The sequence below is a fragment of the Oryctolagus cuniculus genome, chromosome 1, assembly GCF_051225735.1.
Source record: "Oryctolagus cuniculus isolate XC-2025 breed Fujian yellow rabbit chromosome 1, ASM5122573v1, whole genome shotgun sequence".
NCBI lineage: Eukaryota > Metazoa > Chordata > Mammalia > Lagomorpha > Leporidae > Oryctolagus > Oryctolagus cuniculus.
The window spans coordinates 61,344,010-61,366,739 of record NC_142867.1 but is presented as its reverse complement, the minus strand read 5'-3'; the positions used below and the strand labels follow the sequence as shown (position 1 = coordinate 61,366,739).

Below are 22,730 nucleotides of genomic sequence, written 5' to 3'. Positions count from 1 at the left end.
ACCTTTACACAGAACTCCAACTTCAGCCTGTTCCACCTGCAAATGCATGTCTCCCACACAGGTAAGTTCCTTTTTTTTTTTTTAATATGCATTGACAGTTAATCACTGTCAATCTTAATTTCCATTCATGTAAAATCCAGAAGTAATAAGTGTTAGAGTTTTCAACCATGACCCAGAACGACAACCAAGACCACACTGAGCAAAGAAAGAGTTTTATTAGGGTGAAGAACTGCCAGGAGCAGCCTCAGAGTGAGAGGAGCTCGGGGCTCGTGTGTTCCATTGGGGCTTTAGAGGGAGCTTGTGTCAGGAAGGAGGGAGATAGGTGGGAGATGAGTTGGAGTAGCCAAACAAAGGGATGTGGGATGCTGGCTGGAGCAGCTGGAGAGGATAACAGATACCGTGAGACAGGGTGTCCTGATGCAGGGAGTCTCCGAGGCTGCCTGATTCATAACTGGAGCAGTGACAGGGACCGGGAGGCATAGGATGTTTCCCTGATTTGCAGCTGGAACAAATTGTGGGAACAGTGAGGCTCTCCAGGTGCATGGCACCTCGGTGTTTTTGTTTTCCTGATGCCAGGAAAGAGTGGGGGAGATGTCTCGGACCTGTGTGGATTCAGGACTTTCACAATATGTGTCAACTAAAGGGAAAATTTATATATGAAAATGGATTTTTTTGACAGGCAGAGTGGACAGTAAGAGAGAGAGAGAGACAGAGAGAAAGGTCTTCCTTTGCCGTTGGTTCACCCTCCAATGGCCGTCGCTGCCGGCGCGCTGCGGCCAGCGCACCGCGCTGATCCGATGGCAGGAGCCAGCTGCTTCTCCTGGTCTCCCATCGGGTGCAGGGCCAAGGACTTGGGCCATCCTCTACTGCACTCCCTGGCCACAGCAGAGAGCTGGCCTGGAAAAGGGGCAACCGGGACAGAATTCGGCGCCCCGACCGGGACTAGAACCCGGTGTGCCACCGCCGCAAGGCGGAGGATTAGCCTAGTGAGCCGCGGCGCCGGCCCGTTTTTTAGAAAAATTAACAACTTTAATGTTTACAATATTTTCCACTTCAATATTCTTTTTTTAAAAGATTGATTTATATATTTGAAAGATAGAGTTACAGAGAGGCAGAGGCAGGGAGAGAGAGGCCTTCTATCCACTGATTAACTCCCCAAATGGCCACAACGGCCGGAGCTGGACCACCTGAAGCCAGGAGCCTGAAGCTTCTTCCAGGTCCCCCACATGGGTGCAGATGGCCCAAGGACTTGGGCAGGACATCTGCTGCTGCTTTCCCAGGCACATTAACAGTGAGTTGGATCAGAAGTGGAGCAGTCAGAACTCAAACTGGCACCTATTCGGGATGCCAGCCCCGCAGGCAGTGGCTTTACCTGCTATACCATAGCACTGGCCCCTCAATATTCTTTTAGAAAAAGCAGATATGGTGTATAGTTCAAAGATATCTGATTTATAAAATCTTATTTAGTCCTATTTTGTAAAACAAATGCAAAAATACAAATGGTGAAACAGTGGACTATTAATAACTATTAAGGGGGCCAGTGCTGTGACGTGGCAGGTGGAGCTGCCGCCTGCAGTGCTGGCATCCCATATGGGTGCCAGTTCATATCCCGGCTGCTCCACTTCCGATCTAGCTCTCTGCTATGGCCTGGGAAAGCAGTGGAGGATAGCTCAAGTCCTTGGGTCACTGCACTTGCATGAGAGACCCAGAAGAAGTTCCTGGCTCCTGGCTTCGGATTGGCTCAGCTCCAGCTATTGCAGCCATTTGGGGAAAGAACTAGTGGATGGTCTCTCTCCCTCTCTCTCTCTCTCTCTCTCTCTCTCTCTCTGCCTCTCCTCTCTCTCTGTAACTCTGACATTCAAATAAATAAATAAATAAATAGTTAGAAAGTAACTATTAATAAATCCAATGTAAAAAGTTTCCCCAAATGATCACTTGTCACAGATCCTAAAACAGCAATATTTACTGTAAAGTGTATCAAACAGCTTTCATTGAAATTTATCATTCTGGCATGCCACCAAGATCAACACTATCATATTAAAATCCAAGTAGTGTAATCTAAGTCTTCTTTTCCAAAAACTTTATCAGGTAGACAAAGGACCAGTGAACTTTTTCTTAGGGCCAGATCATTACTGTCTTAGGGTTGTAGACCTGAGGGCTTACCACTCACCTTTGCCTTCTCAGGGAGAGGGCAGTCACAGGCAACACATTGGAGAGCCTACACCTGAGGGCTGTTTTATCCAGTGCCCAGCTACAGGTGGACTTGGTCTAAGGGACAGATTACTTCAGGCATCACATTTAGGAGTAGAAGAAACAATACTCATGAATATACAAGTTAAAATTTTCAGTTATTTCCCAATTATAATTGGATGTATGTGTATATATGTCTACATGAAGCAAATTATAAAATGACCTCTTTTAATTTTTTTTTCTTCTTGGTGTGACAATAATGCTATCAAATCAAAGTCAGATAAGCAGCAAAAAAAATAAGTTGTGAGTGACTGAGTACTCAGCAGATAATCAATAACCAGGAAATTTGCTTTTGACATCTAAGTATTTCTACACAATGAAAAAAACTAATTTATTCACTGTGTCCCTAAAGAAAATATTAGCTGTATATTTTCAGATGTCATTTTAACATTTAATTGAATGTTACAATTTGAAGATAAATGCAATCTGCTTTGTCTTATTAGGAAAAAAGCAAGGTCTAGAATCATCAGTCAATTAAGAATGACTTAACAAGAACATGAGATAATGAAATAAAAATACAGGTACAAACTATATATCTGAAACAGTATGTTCAGTGAATGAACTCAGAGTTAACTTATTGAGATTCAAGTCTGAGAAAGGATCTCCTGGCAACCCAGGGATAAGACACAGACAAATTTAGAAGAGTGCCTCTGTCGTGAACCACAGTGGGGCTCCAGCGCAACATCCTTTCTCATTGTTCCCCCAAAACAAACAGCAGCAGCAGCAAAAGCCCTTCTCTTGTCCCAGACTTCCTGATGCCTCTCTCCATGCATGCTTGTAGAGTAGCAGCCATATGACGAAACTAATTTGAAATATTGCCTTGGGGCAAAAATTTATCAAGAAGAGAAGGGAAGAGAAAGCAAGAGAAGATGCAAGCTCTCCAGACTCCACCACCCAAACTTCTTTCCACTAGTGTCACAGAGCAGTGTCAAAGATTAGCACCAAACAATTGGGTGTCATCTCTGAACCCCTCACTACAAATAGGAGGGGGAGTCCCTAATTCTCTTTACCTCTTTGGACTTCAGATTATAAAAACATTATTACAGCATTAGAGATTGGCATTAAATAAAATTCCTTGGTGAAAGAGATACAAATTCAGGTATTGGCTACATGAGTGGACAATAGGGGAAGTGAAAGCACCAAACCGAATCAGGAGAAATGAAATGTCACTCAGTTCTGCAGAAAACATGCCTTGCAATCTCAATTACATGATTTCATCTTTTAGGTCTTGGTCTTCTCCTTGGTAAGAGATGTGAACAATACTTATACTCTATATTCCCCCAGAATATAGATTGTTAAGAGATACAGATCTGGTTGAATACAAAAGGAGGGGGAATTAATTTTCAATATCCAAACTTTTATTCCCATGAATATTTATCTTTGCTCAAGCACAAAATCTTGTGAAGTTAGTAGTCCAGACGATGCTGTTCCTAATATAGAGATGACGAACTGAGGTATAAAAGGTTTTGGAATTTTTCCAATGCTCTGTAACAAGCATATAGAAAAATAGAAACTAAATAACAGTCACTTTTTTAAAAAAAGATTTATTTATTTATATGAAAGGCAGCATTACAGAGAGGCAGAGTCAGAGGCAGAGAGAGAGAAGTTTCCTAAGTGTCTGCAGGGGCCCAGGCACCTGGGACATCTATTGCTTTCCCAAGCCATAACAGAGAGCTAGATCGGAAGAGGAGCAAGTGGGACTTGAACCAGCACCCATATAGGATGTCGGCACAGCAGACAGCAGCTTTACCTACTATGCCACAGTGTTGGCCCCACTGTCCTTTCTAAATTGAGATCTCCCAGAGAAGTGAGAGACTGTTTTCAATATCATTCATCTGTCATATGACAGAACCAAGATTAAAATTTAGGTTTCCCAACATCTTACTCAGGATTCTTTTAAGTACACAATATGTCACTGAAAGAATATATATAATGCTAGCTTTACCTCAGCTGGCAGAACAGACACCTTTTCCAGGATGCTTAATGGTTTTGTCAACTCCAGGACACTCCAGTCTCTCCCTTCACCAAGCCAGCACATCTAGCCTTTACACTGGTGGGCTTGCAGGGCTGTGAACTGGCTTTGTCAGAGCTGGGAGTGGTATCTGGTTGATATCTGAGTTGATATCTGAAGCATGTCTGATTGATCTTATCCTGTCTTCTTTTATACTCATCTGAATGCTCAAATCATTATAGAAATTCAATTATTAGCTATATAAGCATATTCAGGTTGCCTAGCCCCTAGGCATTTCAGATAAATATAAAAAGAACCTATTTGTGATATGTCTAGGAAGTTACATTAAAAACTTGGAAGAAAAAGTGAACCTATTATTATATTATGAAATTAAAAAGTAAATAGTTATGTTACTAAGGGTTATCAGAATTGAGTTTGTAGTGAAATTGAGCAAAAGGTCTAGATACAGACATAGTTATGCTTAGTGTGGAAGTTAGAGTGGTTACCAATAGGATTTTATAAGATAGAAGAAGAAAAAAGGAAAAAAAAAATTAAAGGTCACCAAAGACAAGATTAGTAGGGGAACACCTCAGTGTGGAAGGCAGAATATTTGCTGAAAATCTGAAACAAAATTAGAGAAGAAAATAAAGATTTTTCTAAGCATTGAGAAAATTAAGTATGAAAGACAAGAAATATCCCTAGATGGTAACAGACTATGTGGTAGGAGATATGTCTGTAAGGGTCGATTTCAACAATTAGCTTGGTGCTTTGAATGTAGAACCCAAAACACCATGGTTGAATACTGTAGGATATAGCAGAAGGTATTAACAATTGGTCAGAGTTTTCAAAATGTGGTAGCATCTTTGCAGATTCTCAAGGGTGAGATAAACAATGAATATTCTTCTCAGTCTAAAATAAATTATTTCACAGAAAGTTCATCATTTTTCATGAATCAACCATCTGATTTTACAAGGCAGGCATACATACCATCACCACTTGGGTAGAGTCCTTCCTCTGAAAACAAGAATGTCTGTTTCCAACATCAGTGACAACAGTCTCCCAGCTACTCTCTTCCTGACAGGGATCCCAGGACTGGAGCCCTTCCACATTTGGATTGCCATCCCCTTTTGTGCTATGTATCTCACAGCACTGGTTGGGAATGCTGCCCTCATTCTTGTCATTGTGACAGATAGAGCTCTTCATGCACCCATGTATCTCTTCCTTTGCATTCTGTCACTCACTGACCTGGCTCTCAGCTCTACCACTGTGCCCAAGATGCTGGCCATTTTATGGATGCACGCTGGTAAGATTTCCTTCAGTGGGTGCCTGGCCCAGATGTTTTGTGTCCATTCTATCTATGCTCTGGAGTCCTCAGTTCTTCTTGCCATGGCCTTTGATCGATATGTGGCTATCTGCAACCCCCTGAGATACACAGCAATTCTCAACCATACCGTCATAGGAAGAATTGGGTTTGTTGGGATATTCCGTAGTGTGGCTATTGTCTCTCCCTTCATCTTCTTGCTGAGGCGACTGCCCTACTGTAGGCACCGTGTCATGGCACACACATACTGTGAGCATATGGGCATTGCCCGACTGGCTTGTGCTAACATCACTGTCAATATTGTCTATGGATTGACTGTGGCTCTGCTGGCCATGGGTCTGGATTCCATCCTCATTGCCATCTCCTATGGTTTTATCCTTCGTGCTGTCTTTCGTCTTCCATCCCGTGATGCCCAGAACAAGGCTCTGAGTACCTGTGGTTCCCACTTGGGTGTCATCCTGGTTTTCTACATCCCTGCCTTCTTCTCCTTCCTCACCCACCGCTTTGGTCACAACAGAGTTCCCAAGCATGTGCACATCTTTCTGGCAAATCTCTATGTGCTGGTGCCTCCTGTGCTCAATCCTATTATCTATGGAGCTAGAACCAAGGAAATTCAGAACCGACTTCTAAAACTGCTTCATATGGGGAAGATCTCAATATAAACTCTTGAGTTGAAGCTGGAGATAAGGAAAGTATAGGGTATCTCTCTGGTATAGTAAGATAAGCCTCCACCTGTGGCACTGGCATCCCATATGGGCACCAGTTTGTGTCCTAGCTGCTCCTCTTCTGATCCAGGTCTCTGCCATGGCCTTGGAAAACAGTGGAAGATGGCACACTCAAGTTCTTGGATCCCTGCACCCACATAGGAGACCCAGAAGAAGGTCCTGGCTCCTGCTTTGGGTCAGCTCGGCTCCAGCTGTTGTGGTCATTTTGAGAGTAAACCAGCAGATGAAAGACCTTTCTCTCTGTCTCTTACTCTCTCTGTCTGTATCTCTGTCTCTCAAATAAATAAATAAAATATTTTTTTAAAAAGACAATTATAGGGGTAGCAGAGCCATCTACACTGGCATGAATGGAAACCTCTAATACTAGAGGAATGGATTTACATGGTAGAAGGGAGCTTGGACTGGATACACCAGTGATGTCCTTGAACACTCTGGATAGCCTAGAAAGGTGTTAGTGTTTTCACTCTTGCCTCAAAAGTGGCTACAACCACTATGGAAAAAGTCTATTCCTAGACTTTAGTGGAGAAAGAATTTCTTGATAAGAATATTTTTCCCATGAGTCCAAGCAAAAAAGAAAAAGAACATTTAGTTAAGTCTGAAACCCATTACTTTGGATAACAGTTAAGAGCAAAAAATGTGAGATTATAGTGCTTTGGTGTGAATCCTTACTCCTCTGCTTACTGGCTTTGTGTCCTTGAACAGGATGCTAAATGTTTCAATGCCTCAATTTGGCCAACTATTAAATGGGGATAATGATCATCTCTAACTATTAGTGTTGTGATAAACAATAAGTTAATAAATGTTGAAAACATAAAACAATGCCTATGGCAAGCCAAGACATGTGGCAAAAAAAAAAAAAATGCCCAAATGAGGATCTTGGTAAGTGAGACCCCAGGGGAAAGAAGTGGTCATCAAAGAAGGAGGTACTTTTCTCTGAAGGGAGGAGAGAACTTCCACTTTGCTATGGCTTTGTCTAAATATTGACGGTGTTTGTGGATGCAAAAGACTTCCATAAAGTAGGCCACACAGCAAATTCATAGAATGATAAACACCCTAAACAGCACTGTGGCCTCAGAATCAGTCCTTAAGGTATTTGAATCTGGCTAAAAAGCCCACGAGAGGGGGCCTGCACTGTGGCGTAGCAGGAAAAGCCACCGCCTGCAGAGCCAACATCCAATATGGGTGCCAGTTGGACTCCCAGCTGCTCCACATCCTATCAAGCTCTCTGCGTTGGCCTGGGAAGGCAGTGGATGACCCAAGTCCTTGGACCCTACACCCTTGTGGGAGACCTGGAGGAGGATCCTGGGTCCTATCTTCAGATAGGCACAGCTCCAGCCATCGCAGCCATCTGGGGAGTGAAACAGCAGATGGAAGATCGCTTTCTCTTTGCTTCCACCTTTCTGTAACTCTGCCTTTTCAAATAAATAAATGAATCTTTAAAAAATTAAAGAAAAATCTTGGCAGTTCATGTCAAGTGCCTTGGGTGGTAACTGACGTCAAAAATAAGAGTGTTAATTGTTAAATCAACAACAGGAGTCACTGTGTACTTACTCTCCATGTAGGACCTCTGTCCTTAATGTGTTGTACTATGAGAATTAATGCTAAAACTTGTCTTCAAGCAGTACTTTATACTTTGTATGTCTGTTTGGGTACAAACTGTTGAAATCTTTACTTAGTATAGAGTTTGTTTTCTGTGTATAAAGATAATTAAAATTGAATCTTAATGAAGAATGGGATGGGAGAGAGAGTAGGAGGTGGGGTGGGAGTGAGGGTGGGAGGGTGGGTATGGGGGGGAAGAACTGCTATATTCCAAAAAAGTGTACCTATAAAATTCATATTTATTAGATAAAAATTTTCTTAAAAAATAAATAAAATAAAAAAGACTTCCATAGCCTAGGCAGCTCATGTCAAGAGCCTCGGGTGATCACTGACATCATACATAAGCATGCTAATTAACAACAGGAGTCACTGTGTACTTACTTCCCATGCAGGACTTCTATCCTCAATGAGTTGTATTATGAGAATTAACTGTAAAGCTTGTTCTCAAACAGTTTGTGCATAGAGTTGGTCTTCTGTGTATAAAGTTAATTGAAAATGGATTTTAATGGAGAACAAGACTGGGAATGGGAGAGGGAGGAGGAAAAGGAGTGGGAATGTGGGTGGGGGGGTGGGAATTCTGGGAAGAATTACTATAATCCTAAAGTTGTATTTATGAAATTCATCAAGTTTGTATTCTATAAATAAAAAGTTTCTTTTTGGAAAAAAAATCAAGGAACTAAAGAAAAAAAAGATAATGCCTAACATGTAAGTTTTTAATAAATATATAAGATGGGAAAGTTATGTAACTATTACTGGTTATTTTACTTATCTAAGAGTTTTTAGGTTATCTCATCTCACACAGTTATTGCCATAATTATATGACATAACTGTACAGTACTTGAGATATGATTAATGCTTAATTATTTTCTCTCATTTTTCTTCTCATTCTGAAACTTCATCACAGCAACTGTTTCATCTGTGTCTTGTACACAATTAATAAGCATTCAATAAACATCACAGAAAATGTGATGGAGCCTCCTTATGTATATTATCTTCTTTGTTGAATAATGAACACATGAATGATGTCTTCATTATGTATTTTGATGAGTAATGGCACTATACATGTAACACACAACAGAGACTGAGCAATTTGGTTCTTGTTTATTTATATCATATTGGGGCTGTTCAGAAGGAGTTACATCTACAGGGATAAGGAGTTAAGGGAGAGGTTTTTACTCAGGAAAGCAATCAAAGGAAAAATTATCAACAAGTCCACAGGTGAAACAGGCAGAGAAGAGTCAGCCTCTGGCCATGGAGAGTTCCAACTTCAGTTGCAGAGACAAATTCATGCACAAGGAGCTGTCATGGGACAGAGTCAGTCATGTCATAGCAGAGGAGCTAAGAGGAGAAAGATCAGTGAAAGGTGGAGCTGAGATTGGAAGAGGAGGAATAATAGGAAACTGTGCAGGAAGGAGACAGCACCGAGGGCCTCAAAATCCAAGCCAAGATCAGAATAATGTAGAGTCTTTAGAAGTTTTATGACTCACTCTATATTGATAAAATAACTTAATACATTAAAAGAAAGTAAATCCAGGGCTGGCCCCATGGTTCCCTTGGTTAATCTTTTGCCTGTGGCGCCGGCATCCCATATGGGCGCCAGTTCTAGTCCCAGCTGCTCCTCTTCCAGTCCAGTTCTCTGCTGTGGCCCCGGAAGGCAGTGGAGGAGGGCCTGGGTGCCTGGGCCCCTGTACCCGCATGAGATACTAGGAGGAAGCACCTGACTCCTGGCTTCGGATCAGCGCATTTCCGGCCGTTGTGGCCATTTTGGGGGTGAACCAACAGAAGGAAGACCTTTCTCTCTGTCTCTCTCTCACTGTCTATAACTCTGTCAAATAAATTTTTTTAAAAAAGAAAGTAAACCCTTGAGAATGAGTTTAATCATTAAATAATAAAGTAAACAAGTGATGGAGTTGGACACTTAGACACAGCTGAAACTTATGAGACATAAGAATATCCTCTACTTAATACACTAAAATGAAATAATTTTTTTTTGACAGGCAGAGTGGACAGTGAGAGAGAGAGAGAGAGAGAGAGACAGAGAGAAAGGTCTTCCTTTACCGTTGGTTCACCCTCCAATGGCCACTGCGGCTGGCGCACCGCGCCTATCTGAAGGCAGGAGCCAGGTGCTTCTCCTGGTCTCCCATGGGATGCAGGGCCCAAGCACTTGGGCCATCCTCCACTGCACTCCCTGGCCACAGCAGAGAGCTGGCCTGGAAGAGGGGCAACCGGGACAGAATCCGGTGCCCGGACCAGGACTGGAACCCGGTGTGCCGGCGCCGCAAGGCAGAGGATTAGCCTACTGAGCCGTGGCGCCAGCCATGAAATAAATCTTTGAGAACAAGTTTTATTTAAAGTTGTCAGCATCACAGTGGGCATTTCATTGAGGAGTTAAGTCACAACTTGGGATGCCTACACCCCATATCAGAGTGTCTGGTTCAAGTTTTGGCTGCTTTGTTTCTGAGTCAGCTTCCTGTTAATACACACCTTGGGAGACAGCAGATAATGGCTCAGGTATTTGGGTCACTGCCATGCATGTGGGAGACTCAGACGGAGTTCTGGACTCCTGGCTTCAGCCTGGCCCAGGCCCAAATATTGAGGGCACTTAGGAGTGAACCAGTGAATGGGAGATCTCAAACTGTCTTTTTCTGCCTTTCCCACTTTCTAAAAAAAAAAAAAAAAAAAGGTCAGTATCCAGATGGAGTCACTTGTGTTAAACCAAAACAAATAGAGTGAGAAAGTTAAGAAAGAAGGGCATATGCACACATGCCTACAGTAAGAACGATTAAAAGGCTCTCTGAAGGATCCTTGTGCACATATGCCTAAAATCAAAACTTTTGCCAAGGTCTTCTCGAATTGCAGCTAGTTACATGAGTTACATGAGCAGCTAGTGAAATGCACAAGAACATTTACCTAACACACTGTCTCAGCTAACAAACTTATGTCAGCTTTTGTAATAATTCCCTATAACCAACATTGTCTTTGTCCCAAACCATTTATTTATCTCTCTTCATTTTATTTTTAAAAGCCCCTATCTTCCTTTACCTCTTTGAATATGCCCTTACTTCACTATGAAACAGGCATTCACATTTAAGTGCTACACTAGTCTCAGTTGAACTCATTATCTTTGTTGAATCTCTAGGTTTGCTAGTTAGTTTGACAATAGTGATTTGAAAAAATTGGTAGCAATGTAAGTTGGTAAAACGTGGTCAGTTTCTGGGTATAGTTTGAAATACCAGAAGGGTTTTATAACAGACTGACCGTTAAGATGGGGAGAAGTCAAAGATACTGATAAGGGTTTTGGTTAGAATAACTGCAAATATGAATTTGCCTTTTTTTTCCCCAAGACAAAGGAGACTGGAACAGGGACAGGTTTTTAAGAGGAAATGAGTTCATCCTCTCAGGTATTATGAGAAAGATCTTTTAAGTTTGCCTATACAAGTCAGAGATTCAGGGGAGATGCCTAGACTAGAAATATGAATTTGAAGCTTGTCAATATGTACATGGTATAAGAAGCAATACAACCAGGTTGAAAACACCAAGAAAAGAAACCAACCAAAGACTCAGAAGTAAAGAGGTCAAGAAGATAAGGAAGAACCAGCAAAAAAAACTGAGAAGGAAAGGTCTTAAAAACTAATTTTAAAAATGCATGGTGTCGGCCGGCGCCGCGACTCACTAGGCTAATCCTCCGCCTTGCGGCGCCAGCACACCGGGTTCTGGTCCCGGTCGGGGCACCGGATTCTGTCCCGGTTGCCCCCCTTCCAGGCCAGCTCTCTGCTGTGGCCCGGGAGTACAGTGGAGGATGGCCCAAGTGCTTGGGCCCTACATCCCATGGGAGGCCAGGAAAAGTACCTGGCTCCTGCCTTCGGATCAGCGCAGTGCACCGGCCGCAGCACGCCAGCTGCAGCAGCCATTGGAGGGTGAACCAACGGCAAAGGAAGACCTTTCTCTCTGTCTCTCTCTCTCACTGTCCACTCTGCCTGTCAAAAAAAAAAAAAAAAGAAAGAAAGAAAAAAAATGCATGGTGTCAGTGCACACGAGGAAAAGTATTTCAAGGAGGAGGGGATGATCAACTGCATCAGACAAGAATCACTCCAATTTGATGAATAGGCAATAATGATGAAGACTGAAAGATGACAATAGGATTCAGTAATACAGAGATCTTTTGGCTACTCTGATACAGCAGTACATTTGTTCAAGAGACCAAGAAAAGATAAACCAGCATCAGTGATTAGTTAGTCACCTTTGAGTTGGAAATGAGTAACTCAGACTATGCCACTCCCAACTTAAGACCTTCAGAGGTCTCTTCTGCCCACGGAGTGCATTCGCAAGTCTCAGAGAGGGAAAGCATATCCTTGGTCATTAAATTCTAGCCATACTAACAGTACTGTTCTCCAACATACATCCAAATCTCCATGCTTTTGTGAGTACTGTTTCCTCTAGCTGGGATGCCTTTCTGACTTGTTCCCCTGTACCTTCCTACCCATCTTTTAAGACATTGCATGAACATCAGCTTCTCTAAGAAACCTTTTCTGGTGCTCTCAAGTAAATTTTTTTTCATCCCTTCCTTTGCAATTTTACTATACTTGGGATTAAGGCTAGAACATAACAGGTGTTATTTGTTGATTACATTAGTGATGGCTGAGAAAAGAAATGCATGCTTTTTTATGAGGATGCCAGTTTGCAAGAACATGCAGTGACAAAAGCGAAGATATTTGTCTTTTGAAGGTCTAATACTAAAGTAGTATAATGCTTTCAAGAATAGAGAAAAATATGCAAAGAAGGTAGAGGTAGGAGCTGAGGTTACTGCTCAGTGCCTTTGCATCTGCTGCTCTGCTCCTGAAATGCACCTCACGGGCTCCGTGCCTGCTCCTTTAAGATTCTGGTATTGTTCAGCCAAAAAGCCCATCTCATAACACAGCCGCTCACCAAGCATGTTTACACTACAAACTTCTTGCTATGAACCTCACATTATTTCTCTAAGAAACTGAGATTTGCGACCCAAGAAATTACTGGGAGAAGCAGAGCCAGGATGGAAGATGTGCAATATAAAATGGACCCATCTGTGTACTATATTTACCAGATCATACAGCTATAAGAAGCTTGAGGTTGGGGCCAGCACTGTGACATAGTAAGCTAAGCCTCAGCATCCCCTATGGGCACCAGTTCATACCTGTCTGCTTTTCTTCATATCTAGCTCTCTGCTGATAGTCTCAGAAAGCAGCAAAAGATGGCCCAAATGCTCGGGCCCCTGCACTGGTGTGGGAGACCTGGAAGAAGCTCCTGGCTCCTGGTTTCTGATTGGTTCAGCTACAGCTGTTGCAGCCATTTGGGGAGTAAATTAGCATATGGAAGACCTTTCTCTGTCTAGCTTTCTCTCTGTCTGTAACTCTGTGGCTTGAATAAATACATAAATCTTTAAAAAGAAAAAGCTTGAAGTACTAGCACAGAAATTTTAGTTCATGAGTAGCCAATGTTATGTCCAGTATTAGAACCCAAGTACCACAACAGTTTGTGATCTCATTATCTTCCATTACATTCACATATCTATGAATCATCCACCATAACTTTTTTAAAAAGGTCATTTATTTATTTATTTGGAATGCAGAGTGAGAGAGAGAAGGAAGGAGAGAGAATCTTCCATCTGCTGGTTCATTCCACAAATGCCTGCATAGCCAGATATGGGCCAACCTAAAGCCTGGGGCCAAGGAACTCCATCCTGGTCTCCTACATGGGTAGCAGGGGTGCAAGTATTTGGGTCATCTTCTGATGCCTTCCTAGTCACATTAGCAGGAAGCTGGATCAGAAGCAGTAAAGCCAGGACTTGAACCATTACTTTACTAGGAGATGCCAACATTACAAGTGGCAGCTTAACCTGCTTCTCCACAATGTTGGCCCCTCAACCATAACTTTCATAATGTCCTCAGATTCTAGCTCAGAATGATGGAACATACCATTCACTTCTCCAAGTAAAGCAGTCTCAGGAGGAGGTCTATCCCCACATCCCTGTGGTTCCATTCTGATGGCAGTAGATCCAGCCTCCATAGAATTCCACCCTATGTGCAGAAGTTTAAGGCTTCCATCACCCTGTTGTACATCCACGCCTTCCCAATCAGACTGGCCCCTAGTCCCTTAACAATAACTCTGAATCCAACACACTTACAATCTGAATGTACAATGGTGCAATGCTACAAGGAAGATTCTGGGATCAGAAGAAGACGTTAAAATTACATATGTGTGGGACACGTCACTGAACCTCTCTTAGCCTGTCTCTACATCTCAGACGAAAATAACTCTGCATAACTTGCAGACATTTCAAAGCAATGACTATGCTATCTCAAAATGAATGGCTCCTGATTTATTTATGTATTTGAAAGTCAGAGTTACAGAGAGAGAGGGAGGAAGCCAGGGTTGGGGGGGGGCAGAGAATATGAATGAGAATCTCCCATCTGCTTGTTCACTCTCCAGATGGCTGCAATGGCCAGGACTGGAGCAGGCCAAAGTGAGGAACTGGGAGCTTCATCCAGATCACCTACATGCGTGGCAGGGATCCAATCACTTGGGCCATATTCTGCTTTTTTTCCCATGCCATTAGCATTTTATCAGAAGTGGATCAGAAATGGAGTAGCCAGTGGAAAGAAGGGGCCATCAAAGAAGGATGTACTTTTCTCTGAAGGGAGGCGAGAACATCTACTTTGCTTATGGCCGTGTTCAAATACTGATGGAGTCTATGGTTACAGAAGGCTTCCATAGCCTTGGCAGCCCATGGCAAGAGCCTCAGGTGATCACTGACGTCATAAATAAGAGTGTTAATTGTTAAAGGAACAACAGAAGTCACTGTGCACTTACTCCCCATGTAGGACCTCCGTCCTTAATGAGTTGTACTATGAGAATCGACTGCAAATCTTGTTCTCAAACTGTACTCTATATGTTGTGTATATGTGTGGGTGCAAACTGTTGAAATCTGTGCTTAACATGGAGTTGGTTCTCTGTATATAAAATCAAACTAAAAATGAACCATAATGAAGAAGGGGATGGGAGAGGGAGAGGGAGAGGGAGAGGGAGAGGCAGAGGCAGAGGCAGAGGGAGGCGGGATGGGAGTCGTGGTGGGTGGGTGAGTCTGGAGGAAAGAACAACTATATTCCTAAAGTTGTACCTATGAAAAATGTATTCATTAAATAAAAACTTAAAAAAAAGAAGTGGAGCAGCTGGAATATGAACCAGTGCCCATATGGGATAATAGTGTTCCAGGTGATGGCTTTAACCACTACACCACAACTCCAGCCCCTGCAAAATGATTTCTAAGAGTGTTCCTATTCCCCAGATCTCTGGTTTTCCCTCAAGTGTCCCATCTTGGAAGATATATCAAAAAGTCACTTTCTGAGTTTCTCATCTTTTTATTGTCAATAATAGCTAACACTGACATTCAAGGTTTCTAAATGTTTTATACAGGGCATACAATCAAGTATTTTAGTTTTATTTCCTATAAAAATTGTGCAATCCTTTTATGATATTTTTTTATTTTTCCCTTTTACATTTCTGTGTGTGAACAGATATTTGTGTCCTGACTGTAGGCCTACAGTCTACATTGCGTATGATTTTGTGTTACATATCTAACAGTAAACATTCAATAAATATTGACATCATTTAATTTTTGTAAAGATTCATTTTATCCATTTCAAAGACAGAGTTACAGAGAAAGGTGGAGACAGAGAGAGAGGTCTTCCATCTGCTGGTTCACTCCCCAGATGGCCGCAACGGCTGGAGCTGCGCCAATCCAAAGCCAGGAGCCAGGATCTTCCTCCAGGTCTCCCACGCTGGTGCAGGGGCCCAAGGACCCAGGCCGTCCCCCACTGCCATCCCAGGCCACAGCAGAAGGCTGGATTGGAAGAGGAGCAGCCAGGACCAGAACCAGCACCCATATGGGATGCTGGCACCTCAGGCCAGGGTGTTAACCCACTGGGCCACAGCACCGGCCGCTTATTATTGATTGATTGATTGATTTTGATAGGCAGAGTGGACAGTGAGAGAAGGAGACAGAAAGGAAGGTCTTCCTTTTCCATTAGTTCACCCCGCAATGGTTGCTGCAGCCAGCGTGCTGCGCTGATCCGAAGCCAGGAGCCAGGTGCTTCCTCCTGGTCTCTCATGCAGGTGCAGGGCCCAAGGACTTGGGCCATCCTCCACTGCATTCCTGGGCCACAGCAGAGAGCTGGACTAGAAGAGCAACAGCCGGGACAGAATCCAGCACCCCAACCAGGACTAGAACCCGGGGTGCCGGCGCCACAGGTGGAGGATTAGCCTATTGAGCCACGGCACTGGCCCCCTAATCATTTAATCTCTTTCTCTGACTCTGATAATGTGTGCTTGTGGTAATTTATGCACATGGCTATCAAAGTTTATTTTCTACTACATTATAATTGTTTCTAGGCCTCATTGATATCCTTTATGTTGTCTAATCTTGACTTGTGTATGATTCGACTAACATTGCAAGACACATGTTTTTGATGTGGATGCTAAGTATTGTGGGATTCATATTCTTTCTGCTTTCCTAAGCTATTTATTTATTTTTTGCTTTTTAAGTTTGTATCAGATTCAATATAGTTCATAGATACAATTCTAAGAGTATAATATCCCCTTCCTTCCTTTCTTCATTCCTTCCTTCCTTACTTGAGCTATTAATACTGTTCCAGCACTGGTACTGCAGAAAAGGATTGTTTCATCAGGGACTCCTGTCTTCCCCAATTCTGGTTTTCTATGAAATCCTTACCTCCATTGATCCTTCCTAGAGAATTAATCTGGGATGCAGAAAACACACAGTTTCTGATTTCCTGAGGGCTCTAGCTACAGCCTCTACTCTGAACTGATAGCCTCTGGGTATGACACAGGGCTGATATTCCCCATGGCTTCACATTGCTGAACAAAACCAAAGCTGGCACTCATCATTGATAACAAACTGTTAGAGTCTGCAACTCTTCCAACAAGCTCTATTCCTTACCTTCTGTTTTGGGCTCTTTTAACCTTCTAAAATTAAAATGCAGTAAGTCCTGGAGTAGTGGCAAGGGGTGATTTGAGGAGGCCTATAGGCTGTTTTCAGACCAAGTGTAGGTGAATGTGGCCCTCAGAATGAACATCAACAATAATCTCAAAGCTGTATCCTACCTTTCTCAGAATTCTGGCCAATGGGGCCTGCATGAGGGAGGAGGGGAAGCATACTTGGAGGATTTCAGAATATTGCCCTTCCCATTATTCCCAGTTTACCCCAGGGACGCTCACTCCAGTCTGGGAACAAACACAGGTCTCCAATGTCAAAAATTTTGGTGCTCTGGGAAAATTAACAATAAACTGCCTATCAGGCTCATTGCAGGGAACTGAGCCCGCGGAGAAGTCTGATCCACAGTCCCTGACATATACAACCTTCAGGTCTCTCTAGGCTCATGGAATATCACAATACAATTAAGTACAAATCTCTGCTTTAGAGATGTCACTGCCTGTCCCCCTACCCTTCCCAATCCCAGGAAGAATGAGACTTAACTGATCTCTGAGGCTGGCTCTGAATTTTTATTTCTTAGCTTCCCCTTCAGTAACTATTCCAATGTGTTCCTCTCCATTTTTACATCTGTTCTTATCCTTCTGCATGGTTACATTTAGTCAGTGGAGTCTGGGGCATGCATGCTATATGTGCCTACTCTGAGTCACATAACAAACAGTTCAGAAATTTGTCAGAGCAGTGCCTGAGTGGGTTGGGAAAATATTGATGATTTTTAGTGAGACATACAGAACAGAGAATTTAGAGTAGGAATGGGACAGGGGAAAGATGCTGAACTATATTTCAACTTGCTGAATCAAAGGTTCTGCTAGGACGCCCAAAGAGAAGGCCAGAGAATTGTAGAAAGATTTAAGAACAGTGAAAGAAGATCTAGAGCTTTGACCATGAAAATGGCCAAGCTCTCTAAGACTTAAAGAATTACCATATTGGGGCTGAAGTTATGGTACCATGGGTTAAGCTGCTGAGATACTGGCATCCTATAGGAGCATTGGTTCAAGTCCCAGGTGCCCCACTTTCATTCTGGTTCCATTCTAATACATCTAAAAAGGCAACAGAAGATGTCCCAAGAGATCTGGATGGGGTTACTGGCTTCCAGCTTCAGCATGGCCCAGTCACTAGGGGAATAAATCAGCAGACTGAAGATCGATATTTCTGTCTCCCTTTCCCCTCTCCCTGTAACTCTGACCTTTAAATTTATAAAATAAATCTTTAAAAAATGGTAAAACATACTTTCAGTTTGTACTATTCTAAAAGAAGAAAGACAAGAGAGTAAAGGATGCGGTTTTAAGAAACAGAGATCTTCAGACCAAATTTTGCAGAAACTTTCTGATATACAAGGAATGAGAAAGTTTTAAGTAAGCTTACTTGGGGTAAGCTCCTGACTGCAGAAGATAGTGAAATGTTACTTCTGCAATGGGAGAAACTCTCAAGAAATTCAGAGACAAATGGAGACACAGTAATTTATAGGCAACAGAATTGAGCATTTGCAAAAGAAAAATCCTAAATAGTAGGAGAGAATGATGTTTCAGAGAAGTAGTGTCACAGATAAGGATCCTGGCACAGAAAAATGCTGAAAATCCATAGCTGAGAGAAAGAAATTGAGCATCTGTTCTAGAACTGGATCTATAGACAAAAAAATGAACTAAGTGATTTCAAGAGGTCTTTTGGAAATTCATGACTTCTTAGGGAATTCTTAAAAGTTTGGAGTTGCAATAGAAGAGACGGTGTTGGTAATGATGTTAGTGGGAGACTGGATTGTTAATTGAACACAAGATTCAAATGCAAAATCCCTCAATATTTCTCTACCTCATGGTTAAAATTTTGAAAGACTCTGATGTTAGAGGCATAAGAATAGGTGAATTCTAGTCCCTAAATCATTTCACATCATCAGTCATTCTCCAAGTAGCATTTCCTTTGCTTACCCATCCCCAAAGTTACATAACACGTAAGATCCAAGCAATTTTTTAATGAAGAACAGGCTTGGACAGTGACATAGGGGCTGTCCAAATGTGCACATGATCCACGTAGGAGGAATTCCCAAAATAAGCTACTTCCCTTCCCTTCCCTTTCTTTTTCCTTCCTCTCTACGGGATGGTGTATTGTGAGCATCAGCTGGAAGGACCTAGACCTGTGGCACCCCTAGCAGCCTCTCAATCGCAGCATAGATGTCTCCATCCGTGGCTATCAGGGCCTGGAGATTAGCATCATGGTTAGCAAAACCCAGGGCCTTCAACTGCTCTAGTTCTTGCTGATAGAGATCTGCAGTGAGCAGGGATGAAGATAGTGAGGACTGGATTACCTGGGAATAGGAATTGGCCAGTGCATGGAGGAGCTGAAGAATGACCAAGGTGGACTGCACAGGGTCTTCTCTATGACCTTGTCTTCCAGCCACAGTTTCAAGGATGCCTATAGCACGCCGTGATCTAGCTGGGTCCCCTAGAATAGCTGGATTCCATAAGAATGGTCTCAGCCCAGGCACCTCCCTGGAGAGTATCTGTAGGCCTTGTTCTATCTGCATCAGTGCCTGCAGTGCTCGAGGGTTGGTGAGGATGGGAAGTAGTGGCATATGATGTCTCAGAGGGCTGACAACTGCTAGATGGTGTAACAGAGCTGGACTGTGCTCCAGGGTATTTAAGACTTGACACAAAAGAGAGGGTGAGAGCTTTAGCTGACTGGCGGGAGTGACTTTCTCCATCTGCTGACTGTTCTGGGTGGGAAGATCCTGGCTTGAGTTTAAGTCCTGAGCTCCAGTCCTACACCCTGAATTGGGCTGATTTGAGGCCATCTCCCTGACCTGGGCATCCACTCTTGCACTGACCTCTCTTACCAACGTCTTGGCATGTGCAGAAGCAGTGGGCATGGTTGTGTTACTGTCAGCACTGTTCTTAGTACTGGCTTCCCCTCTGCAAGATTCTGAGCCTAGACTATGGCCCTTGGAGGCAGACAATAGGGCCAGCGTGGAGAGCATGAGTTGCTGGATGTCAGAGCAGACTGGACGCATAGCATTGTCACCCCCTGGCACTGCCTTCAAGGCCTCTAGCCTCTGCCTGTCTGCTTGTAGGAATGCTTGTTGCTGGACTGGGTTCTGCAAGGTTTCCAGAGCCTTAAAAGCAGACTCACGTTTCTGTTTGGGCTTTGAGGATTCTGGAACATGGCCGGCATTGACTGGTTTCTCACTTGCCAAGCTTTGAACTAGAGGATCTTCCAAGAACTGCACCACAGACCCAGGTGCAGCCATCAGGAGTTGAGTCAATTGACCAAATAAGTCAGCTAGATCAGGCAAACTCCGGGCCAGCTGGCCCAGCATAGCTAGTGCCCCAGTACCTTCAGAGGCTGATGGCTCAGGATGATGGATGGGACCTGTGGGACCTGTGGGACCTGACAGAGTTCTAGGGCCCGTTAATCCTTTCAAATGGGTCCTCACCACCAAGTGGACTGTAGTGCCATCAAGGATGCCACGCTGGCTCAGTATATCTTGATCACGGAGTATCTTTCCAGTGAAGATGAGTGCCAGTCGATCAATGTCACAATGAAGGCGTTTGGAGATCTCCTTCTTGAAGAGGTAGACGCTGCTATTTTCTGCCAACATAAATTCCTGGCAGTCCTGTGGGGTCTTGACAAACACTCTGATGATGCGTGATGATGGCTCCCCACCAGATACCAGCTGGCTGTCCCCTGCTTCTTCCCTAGCCCGTGCCATATTTTCTTGAGAGCAGGAAGCAGGGCCACTTGAGGACACAGTGGCTCACAGACTTGTAGAAGCCTAGATGTGGCACTGAGCACACCTGGATACAGGTACCTGTAGGTGTCCAGTGATGTCCTGTCACCCACCTTCTGTGGATGCTACCTCCCAGTGTAGCCCTGAGGCCACCTGGCTCCCATAGAAGGGAGAGCTGCTCTTCTCCTGGGCCAGTCTTGGGGGACATGATGTCAGTGATGAAGTCACAGTTGAAAGGTAGCTGGAATGCGGGGAGGGTAGGGGCCCCAACCACTTGCTTGAGATTGGACTTTCTTTATGAATTTATTTTAAAAGCAATGGTGGGGGGGGGATGTCCCTGTCTAGAAACACTTCACAATAGCCTGTTCCATTGTTGAAAATCCTACAGTTTAAATTTGATAAACAAACATGGATGCTTGAAAAAGGCTCAAGTCTAATACATAGCTAAAGAAGTATAGATTCTGGCCAGCACTGTGGCACAATGGGTTAAAGCCCTGGCCTGAAGCACCGGCATCCCATATAGGCTCCAGTTCTAGTCCTGGCTGCTCCTCTTCCGATCCAGCTCTCTGGTATGGCCTGGGATAGCAGTGAAAGACGGCCCAAGTCCTTGGGCCCCTGTACCCATGTGGGAGACCCAGAAGAAGCTCCTAGCTCCTGGCTTCAGATCCATGCAGCTCCGGCCATTGTGGCCATCTGGGGAGTGACCTAGCAGATGGAAGACCTCTCTCTCTGTCTCTACCTCTTCCTGTAACTTTCAAATAAATAAAATAGATTTTTTTAAGAAAAGTACAGTTTCTTGTCACCTGTCCTCTGCTAAATTACTGCACACTGACTAGAGCCCACCCAAGGTCTCCAAGTTCCTTTTTGTGTACAGAAAGAATGAAGATTATATATAATTAGTCCAGCCAGTCTCACTGGGGTATACAGGCAGCATGCACTTTGGATGCCTTCCAGGCTGAGTAATTCACACACTTGGTTCTAAAAAAGACATCATCTATTCCTTAAATAGAATGTTTCTTTGGGGGAAAAAATACACCATCATGTATCCCCAAGAACCTATAAACAAAGTGAATATGACGGAAACTCTGACAATCAGAACTGAGACAAGATAAAGAAGTATTAGAGTCTAGCACTGTGTGACTTAACAGTAATTGATGTAAGATATCAGCATATTTGAAGATAAATGTTAAGCTGTATTTCAGCTGTAAAATCAAGTAATAGTGAGTTCCTAAGGCACTGTTTCAGCCACTACAGGCAGATGGGAGCCTAGGGTAAAGACTAACCCTACAGCAATTTCTTTTCGCTGAAAAGATGAATGCATCAGGCTATCACAGGTTTATATCATCAACTGTTGCCATTATATACTTGAATCTTCTTTCTGATTCTAGAATTTTCAAGAACTACAAAATTAGGACTTTAGTATCCAGTTCCAGGATATTCTGCTAACCATGTGTTTAGGGAACATCTAGTTCCCTCATTTGTGCTTATACTTTCAATAGTTTAAATCTGTGTCTCCAGTGTCTAGGAAATATCAGTACAAAGTAAGTTATGATTTTTAAATTTGAAAGAAAACTTCCCAGACCCAGATAATTTCACCAAGTGAGCCTCCTGGTTGACTGGCAGTCAGCCGGACAAGAGGGCCTCTCCTAGCAATGCCCAGACAACAGAGCAACTTCTACCATTCCAGTGTTATAAGCAGAAGCTTGTAAGCTTTAGAGATCCCTTTTGGTTTCTGAACTCAGAATCAGATGTTCAAGCTAATATTTCTGGCTTTCCCTTGTTAAATGCACTGCTATATTTCAGCAGTTAAAGAACATTCCAGGTAACAGTTATTCAGAACCACTTTTGCATATTTCATGGCTCCAGGAACTGTTTTCTCCTCATATCTTTATAGGTGAATGTCGCTCCCCTTCTTCGTGGAGGAACAACACTAAACCCTGCCTAGGCTTCATATCCGAGTCACGGCACCATTATGTCGCTCCCCCTCTTCGTGGAGGAGCAACACTGAACCCTGCCTAGGCTTCATATCCGAGTCACAGCACCATTATGTTGCTCCCCCTCTTCGTGGAGGAACGACACAGGACCCTGCGCTGTTCTTTGGTCTACTCGGCCCTCCCCGGGTT

General features: G+C 43.3%; 2 protein-coding genes across 2 annotated transcripts; one reads left to right on the top strand and one right to left on the bottom strand.

Moving 5' to 3' along the window:
* Positions 1-5,227: 5,227 nt before the first annotated feature.
* Positions 5,228-6,184, top strand: OR52D1 (olfactory receptor family 52 subfamily D member 1). The gene is given in 1 exon segment (NM_001171467.1): positions 5,228-6,184. A coding segment is annotated over 1 exon segment (957 nt).
* A 12,827-nt stretch (positions 6,185-19,011) lies between these two features.
* On the bottom strand, positions 19,012-20,589 carry LOC100352379 (ubiquilin-1). The gene has a single exon (XM_017344860.4). It carries the CDS (start codon positions 20,587-20,589, stop codon positions 19,012-19,014), a length of 1,578 nt encoding a protein of 525 aa, XP_017200349.4.
* Between the last annotated feature and the right edge of the window lie 2,141 nt (positions 20,590-22,730).